At 51.4% G+C, this 10727-nt stretch overlaps 1 protein-coding gene across 1 annotated transcript in view; it reads left to right on the top strand.

The window, feature by feature from the left end:
• The window catches only part of COL13A1 (collagen, type XIII, alpha 1), a gene marked incomplete at both ends in the record, with an annotated part of 58637 nt that overhangs the window by 33086 nt on the left and 14824 nt on the right, over window positions 1–10727 (top strand). The window contains 13 exons of the mRNA XM_010141504.1: window positions 859–912; window positions 2294–2380; window positions 3065–3118; window positions 3318–3362; window positions 3993–4061; window positions 4631–4654; window positions 5707–5760; window positions 6218–6262; window positions 6372–6524; window positions 7344–7442; window positions 8065–8118; window positions 8911–8952; window positions 9465–9491. Coding sequence (XP_010139806.1) covers window positions 859–912; window positions 2294–2380; window positions 3065–3118; window positions 3318–3362; window positions 3993–4061; window positions 4631–4654; window positions 5707–5760; window positions 6218–6262; window positions 6372–6524; window positions 7344–7442; window positions 8065–8118; window positions 8911–8952; window positions 9465–9491 — 807 coding nt within the window. The remainder of the gene's footprint in view (window positions 1–858; window positions 913–2293; window positions 2381–3064; window positions 3119–3317; window positions 3363–3992; window positions 4062–4630; window positions 4655–5706; window positions 5761–6217; window positions 6263–6371; window positions 6525–7343; window positions 7443–8064; window positions 8119–8910; window positions 8953–9464; window positions 9492–10727) is intronic.

Below are 10727 nucleotides of genomic sequence, written 5' to 3'. Positions count from 1 at the left end.
CAGGAAGACCACTAGTTGAGCTGCAGTATTCAAATGGTGACCCAGGTGCCATGGTGAACTAAGCAAAGTGACTTCACCAAGTGAATGCCGGATGCCCTTCACTGCTCACTGCCCCGTGGCATCCTCCACACGCCATGGTGCCTCACACAGCTCAGCCTGCAGGCTTTGCTCTCCAGGCATCGTTTTGCTCCACCGTCTTCTGTCTTTGCCATTTTGCCTCTCCTGTTTTCACTGCTCTTCACCACCAGAACGTGTCCCAGAGCTTGGCTGCTAACTGAGACACTTCACTGCTGCTTTTTAAGACATGGTGAGACTGGGATTTGGAGTTAGGGAACAGGAACAAGAAATGCCCCTTGGGAGAGGTGTGAGAACGTTTGTTGTGAGATCTCTACCAAAGCAAAGTGGTGCAATTCACAGCGTAATGAGGAGGTGTGAAAACGGGGATGGGCTCAAGCAGTGGACAGGTTCTGTGAAAAGAGCTGAACTCTTATCAGGGCGTGGAGAAAGTCCTGATCTCCAAATCAGATTTGCCCTGGGCAAAAACTTCTCTGGGTGTGTGGAGTGGGGGGAGCCTGTGCTGAAGGACTGGGAGAAGGGTTTAGCAGACCAGAGCGACAGGGAAGATGCACGGGGGGATCACGGATCCCTTTCCCTCTCTCCTTCCTTTGGCGAGAAATGGCAATGACGTGCAGAGATAGTCAAAAGGACAGGAGAAAACATTCACCATCCTGAGCAGGTACTGCTGGAGGATGCCTTGTCTATGCCTAAATGAAGGGAAAGAGGATTTGAAGCCAGGAGGTGCTCCTTCAGGATGGAGAGCCTGCAGAGTCAGCCCTACCGTGTCTGTTTTGCCAACAGGGTGAGAAGGGAAGAGCTGGTGACCCTGGGCTTCCTGGGCTCCCTGGCATGAAGGTTTGTATCATCTCTGATTTTCTGAGGGGGGCCACTCTCGTCTCCTTTTCTTCCTCCCTCCTGTGAAGAGGATTTGAAGCCAGGAGGTGCTCCTTCAGGATGGAGAGCCTGCAGAGTCAGCCCTACCGTGTCTGTTTTGCCAACAGGGTGAGAAGGGAAGAGCTGGTGACCCTGGGCTTCCTGGGCTCCCTGGCATGAAGGTTTGTATCATCTCTGATTTTCTGAGGGGGGCCACTCTCGTCTCCTTTTCTTCCTCCCTCCTGTGCCCAGCTCATGCATTCTGAGGTCGCTGTCACAGCGTACAGCAGCATGTTCTGCCCATGAGCTCAGCTGGTTGTCAGCCCCAGCCAGGGAGGTGATGGGGTCACACAAAGGATGCCTTTTTGTGAGGAGCTCTGTGCCTTCATGCAGGGTGGGGGAGGCTGTAGTCCAGTACTTCCCCTTTAAAAGCATGTCCTCAGAAGTAACATGGCATTTCAGCCTTCCTCCTGCTCCATGAGGAGGAGGTGGGCTTTTGGGGAGCTGCACTGCTGTGCTCCGAGTTGGACGAGTAGCCTTGTGCTCAGAGAGACCCAGGCAGCTCAGCTAGAGCTACGCTCCGAAACTGCTGCTGCTTCCCTGTGCTCTGAGATGTGGATGGAAATCACACCTTTCAAGCTAGACTTTTACAGGGTGCTTTTCCTTTGGGAAAGGGGACAGTGCACTGAATGACAGTGGCCATTTCAGGGAGGATGAGGATATAATCACAGCTTGTTGCAAGCAAAACTTTCCTGTTACTGCCCTTGTGTCTTCTCTGTGCAAAAGCCTGTGCTCTGCAGGGCTGGCTGGCTGGCTGACCACTACAGCTCCTGAGGGAGGCATACCAAAAAAAGCCCTCGCCAGGTGGTTTTATCCACTCAGTTTCAGCAGTAGAAGAAAAGAGTCGTGTTCAAACTGGGGGCCAGGGGATGAGGACTGACCACAGACAGCTTTATATGGGGAATAAGGGCTCAGCAGCCACAGCGCTGCAGCCAAAGGGATGGGGATAGCTGTGACTGCTGGCACGGCTCGAGGAGGAGCCAGCCCCCAGGCAGAACTGTATTGTCCTGGTTCCTGGACAGCTGGTGGCTCTGAAGCAATGACATTTCTGGGCTATCAAAAGCCGGATGATGGACCTTGCCTTGGGCCCAGTCTCCAGAAGCTGATAGTTTGGCAAGTGAAATTATAGAGATGGGGAGACTGAACTGTGACACATGGCTTGTTTTCCCTTGTAAACAGGGCGAGAAAGGAAATGCTGAGAATGCCTTGGTGGGAGGTAAAGGAGAACCTGGCCCTCCAGGTCTGCCTGGGCCCCCTGGGGAGACTTAACTGTGACACATGGCTTGTTTTCCCTTGTAATCAGGGAGAGAAAGGAAATGCTGAGAATGCCTTGGTGGGAGGTAAAGGAGAACCTGGCCCTCCAGGTCTGCCTGGGCCCCCTGGACCAAAAGTGAGTGGGTTTTTTTCCTCCAGTGTGTTGTGTGTTGTGAGGCCCAGCATAAGATGTGTAGGAAGGGGCAAAGTTTGCGTTCATCTGTGCCCACCTCTGAAGGGTTGTCAGGTTCTGCAGTATGTTTCAGTTCTGTTGTTTGAAATGCTGAAGGTGAGAGAATCCTGCTAGAATTGTTTTCTAGGAGGAAAATACCCTCCTTGTGCTCAAATAACTCCCCTCTAGGCTCTGTGAGAAACCAATCACTACAAATCAATGACAGTCCCCAGTACCTGTAGTATCTGAGGCGGGCTGGCCATGGGGAGGTGGGATGGAGGCCCTCCAGGTCTCCTCTCCCCTTCCTCCTCTACCTCCTCAAGGAGCAGCAGCAGTAAAATCCTGCCCCTTGGCCGAGGACACCAAGAACGCTTAAATCTGAGGTCCTGACCCAGATGTTCTGGGAACAGCCCTCCTGTGTGCTTTGGGTCTGAACTGGGCGCTTTCCTTCACACTGAAAACTCCCTCTGCACTGGGTAGAAGGGCACCTGATATGAAGCCTCAGCAGGTGATTTGGGTTACACAAGGAGAAGGGGGCACAGCAGAGGTGCTTGGCTGGTGCAGTTCTTCCTCCTGGAAATGCAAAGCCAGCAGGGGAGTCACACCCTCTCCATGCGATACAAACCCATCCCTTTCTCATTCTCTCAGGGAGAAGCTGGTGACATTGGCCGGCCTGGTGCTGCAGGGTCACGGGGAGAAAAGGTAGGGAGTGCTTCTGCACAACCCAGCTCCAGGTTCAGGAGCTGCAAGCTTGTTTCTGTACGTACAAAACTTGGCTGAAAAGAAGCATTTTAAAATTAAGCTGTCTAGACCCAGCCTGGTACAGCAGAGAACAATGATTCCTGAAGTTTGAGCTCGTGGAGGGATGGCCTTTGCTAACAGCAGGTTCTTCTTGTTACAGGGAGAACCTGGTTCACCGGGAGACCAGGGACCCATGGGCCCAAGGGTAGGTGTCCCTTCACTAACACTTGAAGAGTTTTGTCCCTTCAAAGGAGCCTAAGGATAGTGGGACCACACTGACGATCTTTCTTGACAGATGTTCTCACCATCACTAAAAGCGTTTGTAGCTGGGCAATGGCTAAGTTTGAGACAGGCCATTTCTCCACCCCACACTCTCATCACAGGATGCCCCTGCCTTAGGGGGGAAAAGAGTCTTCTGAGGCACCTCAGGGTGAATGCTCGTCTTGTTTGTAGGAGGAGGTGAGTTTGGACATCCCAGTCTGAACTCAGGCCCTTGGCATAGCAGCAAAGGGCAGCAGGAGGGTGTTTGGTGCATGCCGAAGTCTGACAATCAGTCAGCCAATCCAGTTCCTGGATTCTGGCCTCAATGTCACCACTTACCTGCCAGCTTTGATGGTCATGGCATGGTGATCGGGGCTTGTTTGGCTACGCTCCTGTAGTGTTTCCTCTATAAAAATGGCAATTTTTGTTTAATAAGCTTTGTTTTATAAGCCTCCAGTTTTTCACTTATTAAACAGGCCCCTCCGAGCCCCCCTTCTCAGGGTGAACAACGGCTCTGAGTAGCCCATGGGACAAGCAACCCCCAAGCCTTGGCTGAAGAGCTGGTGTTTTGCAGGGCCCCAAAGGAGAGCCTGGGAAGGATGAAATGATGGACTATGACGGTAACATCAGTGAAGCTCTCCAGGTGAGCAACTCTCCTCCTGTCCCACAAGGAGACTGTTGGGGCTTTACTGATTCTCAGGACGTGCAGAAAAACAGGAATGATGTAGATCTGCTTCCTCAGCAGAAGCAGCAAAAGGAAGTCCTCAGTTGTTCCATAGTCCCCTTCCTGCCGCAGCTCGCTGCGTACAGTGTTTTGGTAAATACTTGTGCACCTTGTTTAGTTGATGTATTGACACTGGTGGATGTAGAGATCATGTGAATCCCCTCAGGACTGGCCCTTGACTTGGGGTAGATGGTGAATAAAAGGGCTGCAAAGCTTCCTCAGAAGTGTGCGCTAATGATGTGCAGCGAGCGAGCGGCTACGCCTGGCTCTGAGTTAGCCTGGTTCTGCTTGGGAAAAGGGGAAGTCGTACAGAGACCGCTCCTTGGGACTCAGAGCTGGGATTTGGGGGGTTTGTTCACTTTGTAGGCTCCTTCCTCATTTGGCCCAGAGTTACGTTAGTGGAAAACAACATACCTCCAGGAAAAAGCTGAGTTTTGTAATGGCTGTTTTCCTTTTATTTATTTGGGTTTACTTCTCTTTTTTTCTAGGAAATACGAACTTTGGCCTTGATGGTGAGTTCCCAGCATTTTCCTTCATTTTGTGGTTTTAAGCAAACAGCCACATGCCATCCTAGGCAGATGGCCTGGCAATTTAGGTGCAGATCTAACATCTGGCCGTTACTGTTGGAAGCTAAAGTTGGGGCAGCTGACGGCTGAAGGAAGAGCTTGTCTTGCCTTCTGATCTTGGCCCTTGAATTCTAATCAGGCCCTTTATTCCTCTGTTTTAAGAGGTAATAGATGCTGCTCAGAACAGGGAGTGCTCAGAAGGGGCAGGGTTGAGCACGGGGGGCTGACTGAAGTAGAAAAGGAGGAGGCCTTGGGTGCCCTGCAAGAACCCTTGTACCTGGCAGTCTGTGGTGGACCCCTTCTGTGATGGGAGAAGAGGACATATTTTCACCATTGATGAGTATAACTTGGCTGAACAATCCTGTACACAATCAATCCTTTCAAACAGAAGGACAGAAGACAAAGAGAGGCCAAGCAGTTATTTTGAGCCAAGATAAGGGGGAAAGTGTTCCTGTATTTTTTGCTTCTCAGAACAAGAAACCTGGCTAGGAAAAAGGGTGGAATTTTACAGTGCAGTATGTCAGGGAAGCAGAGGGGTAAGTAGCATCAGTTGCTGGGCCAAACTGCTCCCCAGGTCTCCTTAAAGTAGTAACTGCCAAGACTGACCAGGAAATCTGCTCAAAATACTGGGGCCATTGGTCTCTGCTTAAACATGGGATCTAAATACAGTGTTTCCTATGATCTCCGTTCTAAAAAGATACTTTTGTAGATAGGAAAGGAAAACCTTGTGAAGTTCTTCCCACTTCCAGGAGCAAAGAGCTGAGATCGTTTAAATTTTCTTCCATGAAAATGGAAACACAGACATCCAGCTCACTCTGGGCTGGCCCGCTGCTCACTCAGGGCTCTCCAGTGCTCGGCTTCCCAAGCAAATACAATTTTAGAAGTCCCTGGGAAAATTCCCCTGCAATTTCCACTTAAACTCAGACGAGCCGTTTGGTTTTGAAACTCAAAAATCAAAGCCCTGTTGATAATCTGAAAACGAATTTTTCTTTATCCAGGGACCCCCAGGACTTCCGGGTGTGGCTGGACCTCCAGGGCCACCAGGACAGAAGGTATTTGTTGAGAGCTAAGGGAAACACAGGAGCAGTCCAGGCTGAATTCCACCCCCACCCCCATGCTCCTATTCCCCCTGCTGGCCTCGACCACTCCTCCTCATGCGTGATACGCTGAAAATCTCTTTTCCCACAATGATAACGCCTTATCTGACAGATGAAGGATCCTTTTAACTTGCCATCGCCTTTATGGGAACTGTCCTCAGCGTGGGGACCATGTTACAGCACTGGGGCTGTGAACCCTCAGTCAGGATAAACAAGACTGGTGGAATTCTTAGGCAGTCACACGAGGTGTTGTTTCCACGGGGGTTTCCACGCTTTTTTTTATTGTGATTATTAGTTACCAGAGTCCCCGCAGACTATTTCTGTACTGCCGGCCCTTCATCATCATAGTGCCACACAGGAGGAGTCGGAACAGCTGCTTTCAAACTGCCAAAGTAACAACTCTGTGTTTCAGGGCGAAATTGGCTTGCCAGGTCCTCCAGGCCATGACGGAGAAAAGGTAAGACGCGGTGCCTCTGTGGATGGCTCTTTCCTTCAGAGCTCTGATCCGGACTCAGTATATTCCACCTCAGGGAGAGGCTCTGCAGTGTTGTGTGGATTTCTTTTAGGGACCACGCGGCAAGCCTGGAGACGTGGGCACCCCCGGCCCTCAAGGGCTGCCAGGAAAAGATGGACCACCTGGAATAAAGGGGGAGCCAGGCCATGTTGGGGTCCCGGGAGAAAAGGGCAATAAAGGAGAGCCAGGGCAAGCCGGTTCACCAGTGAGTAAATCAAAGCCTCCCAGAGTACTGCTGGCCACGCCGGTGACGGGGCAAGGCCCTGGGATTTGTGGCTGCTGGCAGCATCTATCTCATCCCTGCTGTATGAAACGTGACAACACCGAAGCGAGGTGTTGGCCCTCTGGCAGATGTGTTGTCCATCTTGCTGGAGCGGCTGTCCCCAGCTGCCTGCCCTGCTCTCAGGGCAGTGTGTCACTTCCTCTGCTTGCTGCCTGGCACATTGCTTAAGCTGAAATGGCACCAAAAGCAAGGAGGTCTGACTGTGAGCAAGGCAGCCGCGGTACCAGCACAGCTGAATCCTAGGAGGGCAGCTGCATGGGGTAACCCCTCACATCCCTGCCACTAACTGGGGCAGAGTGCCCACTCTCACAGCTTCAGTCTGCCACAACTTCTGTGTCCTCAGCACTAGTCAAGGGGGTTTTAGGCAATGAGTTTCTGCCTTTCTACAAGATTACCAGGGTAAAACTCTGGCTGTCATAACAGCTGGATACTGGGGAGTGATTTCTAGCACAGACTCCAGCAAACTGCATAATCACGAGCAGAACTCGGAGGCAGGAAAGCAGTCCCCCATCCCTGCCCTGGGCACTGGCACATCCACAATGACAGGAGGATGTTCAGGCACTTGCACATCCCGTTTCGGTACTAGTGAAGCCTTGTGTTTCCCTGGGCACCTGATGGTTGTCTGGGGTTTTCACTGTGTTCTTGGAATGACCGGAGCCAGTCTCAGCTCTTGCAGTTATGTCTCATATGCCTGCCTGACTTAGTCTTGAAAAAAATCCACAAATCTTTCTTGATCCATAGGGTCTTGATGGCCCCACTGGAGAGAAAGGTGAACGAGGTGACCAAGGGATGCCAGGACCATCAGGATTGCCAGGTCCCATTGGACTTCCAGGACTGACAGTAAGAGTGAAAAAGACAGACTGCTCTTTCCTTCTTGGCAAAGAGAAAACAGCGCAGAGCAACACACAGGGGTTCACTTCCCAAAGTGCTGAGTATCTCGGGAGCATCCCTTAGTTAGGGGCTTAGGTGTCATTGAATGTCCCTCAGGTCTCCAGCAGCAGGCTGGGGGCCAGCTGAGTGTCAGCTCCTGTTGCTGTCTGGAGGGGCTGGCTCTGGCAGCTCCCGCAGTGGCTGCGTGGCTGAGTCAGCCGAGATGCCTCCTTTGCTGGCACCACGGCACTGCTGCCGACCTGCTTGCCGTGCTCCCTCCTTTAGAGCCTGTAGTGCAGTAGTGAGGAGTCAGGCTGCGGTTGGGGAAAGGCAAGCAAAGCCCTATGGCACTCCCCTTGCACAGCCACGAGACACCACTCGTGGAGGCCTCCCTGTCTATAGAGTGCCTCCTCTGGAAGCAGAGGCGCAGGAGAGCCACGGGTGACCTGTTTGTGACACTGTGGTATGTTCCCACTCCCCCCACAGTTCTCCTTTGGGGAGCTGTGGCTTGCCAGCACATGGGTGGTTCACAGGTGACTTCTGATGGCTCTGGAGTGCAGCTGGTGATGACAGGGTCTGTTGTTGTGTGCAGGGAGAGAAGGGTGAGCCTGGGGAGCGTGGAGACAAAGGAAATCCAGGAGAATCGGTAGGTCACCTTTCTCATTTTCCTTCTGCAATCTCAGCAGGAGGGGAGGGATGATTTGGCAGCAGAGCTGAAAACCAGCACACCCCACCCTCTTATGAGACACCCTTCACTGAGGACAGCAAACTCCGTCTTGTGGGACTGAATTGCCAGCCACCTCTAGCTCCTGATGCCCTACTTTTCCCTTAGGAACAATCTAGCTCATGACAAGGAGTCAATAATAAGTGCCTAGGGAAGAAGAGAAGATCATGGAAAGCACAGCAAATGTTTTGCTCGGCATTTGCAGTGATTTCCTGAACAATACTTGCATGTATCTACATATATGTATTTTTCAATAGATTTTGCGTTCTTGAATTTCTCCCCTCGAAGCTCACCCCTGGCTTTTGTAGTGCCCTGCAGCAAGGAGTTCCGCAGGCTACCAATACACTCTTCTGCATGTGTGGAGCCAGCCACCTTCTGCCCTATCTTCTGAAACAGCTGCTGGCTGTTGACCTCGTGCCTCTTTGCAGGAATGGTGGTGGAGTAGTGCAAGTGGACCTTTTTCTGGGGAAAAAAGGTCACTGCTTTCCCCCCTCCTAAATATCTGCTGCATAATCCTCCCCAGAGTCCTGCTGCTGCTTCTCGGCTGCTCTGTCCTGGATTGCTGGCTCTTCCTAATGCAGTGCTTAGCAGGGGTCCCAGTTCCCAACTCCAGCAGAGCTCTGCTGCACTCTGTGCCCTGCCTCCCCTCTGAGCAGCTCCCCTTCACCTCTGAGGGCAGCAGATGACAGTGACTTCTCTTGCATTGTTTTCTAGATATCTGGCCCCCCTGGACCCCAAGGCCCACCAGGACCTCCAGTAAGTTTTGAGCAATTCTCCTGAGAAGCCTTGCACTGGGAATGAGGATAGAGTGGGAAGTGGCTGGGGAGACTGTGGGTGGAGAAAACAGCCAGAAACATTGCAGCATTGAAACAGGAATGTGCTTAGTATCACTTCCAAAACCAGCCCCCAGGGTAGGTCAGAGCTGCGATGGGCCGGGTAGGTAAAGGGAGAAGGTTATGTTAGTCTGAGATGAAAGGGAAGACCATAGCAAGATGGGATGGATGGGATTAAAGGGATCAGCTGCAGAAATGGTCTTAATAGCAAGCCTGGCCCAGCGCCAGGTTGTTCTTGGCGAGAGCCTCCTCATTACCAGATGAGAACAGTACATGAAGTGCCCCTCACACAGATAAAGAGGCCTTTGGGGTAAGCACTTGTGCCCTCAGTGTGACAGAAAGCGAAAGCTCTATACTGCACACGGAACCGTGATACCTGAGTTTTAATCATATCCCTGAATATTGCTCATATCTTGTCTCTCATCCCAAACACAGGGTCTCCAGGGCCTCCCAGGACCGAAGGTAAGGCTGCAAAACATTGCATCCTGAAATTCTACTCGAGTTGTCCCAAGTGCAAGAATTCCCTTCAGTAACAACTTCTAAGCTTTCCAATGTCACTCTCCTTCCATCTTGGTAAGAGGACAAATTCTTCTGGACATTTTCTTGAAGGAAATGGATTAGGGGCTCTCACAATAGACCCAGAAAATCGGTCATTCTCCCCAGAGAAGTGGGAAGTCATCGGCCTTTGGAAACCTTGCCATGAGAACGTAGTTGAAATCTTTGTCTGGAGGGTGAAGGTTGGTACAGTGGGATGGACAGCCTGTCAAACAATCCTAAGGAACCGAGCTCTAGCTTAAAGTTCACCAGGTTCTCTACCCTGTAATTTCTGCTGTAAAGCCACTCAAGAACTTCACTCTTCTTGGTGATGAGAAGCCTTCTGATCTCCATCTCAGTGTGTTAATGCTCAGCCTGCACCATTGGTTTGTCTGCCATAAAACAGTACCTAGGTGAAAAAATACTTGAGTGGAGTTGTTCAAGGAGAGGTGTGTTTTCCCTCTGACATTCCTGGCAAAGATTGGAAGATGTGGGAAGTGTCTTAACTCCTCTGGCTATGTTTAGTATTTGGCTACCAGCGCAATTTGGGTGCTAAGAGGGATGGCACATTTACACCGATTCCCCTTTTCTCCACGTGTTGCTTACAGATACAGCTATCAGTCTCGCTTGCCCGTAACTCACTAGCCAAGGCCATCAAGTGGCGGGGAAGCTTCCGTAAGAACTTTCTTTAGGGTATGTGCCAAAAAAAAAAAATGCAGGTGAACGTCTGGCACAGCACAGAGTGGATTAGAGGCAGAGGAAGTACTGCACCAATTTCTCCTCGAACAGGGGAGCCCTGTAGTCTTAAACAGCAGGTGCTGTGAGATGTCCCAAGTGTGGAAGGTGTTGTCCCACCCCTGCAACCTGTAACGAGCCATTTTGTAATGAGGCTTTCAGTAGTGAAGACAAAGATTTTATACCCTGTGCAGACACCTCAGGAATAAGTAACTCTCCAGATAGGTGCTCACGGCAAACGGAGTGGTAGGGCAGCGACCCGCGGCTGTAGAGGAACTGGGGCGCTGGTGGAGTGAGCCAGCAGTGGGGTGTCCTGTAACGGTAGAAACACACAGCAGGCAGGCTCACCGGTTCGGCCCACTTCTGACACTGCTGTGTCAAAACACAACCAAGAGGATGTTTTGAAGTGCCTTGTGAAGACAAGGGGCA

Source organism: Buceros rhinoceros, unplaced genomic scaffold (assembly GCF_000710305.1).
Source record: "Buceros rhinoceros silvestris isolate BGI_N320 unplaced genomic scaffold, ASM71030v1 scaffold14428, whole genome shotgun sequence".
NCBI lineage: Eukaryota > Metazoa > Chordata > Aves > Bucerotiformes > Bucerotidae > Buceros > Buceros rhinoceros.
This window is presented reverse-complemented; position numbering and strand designations above follow the sequence as displayed.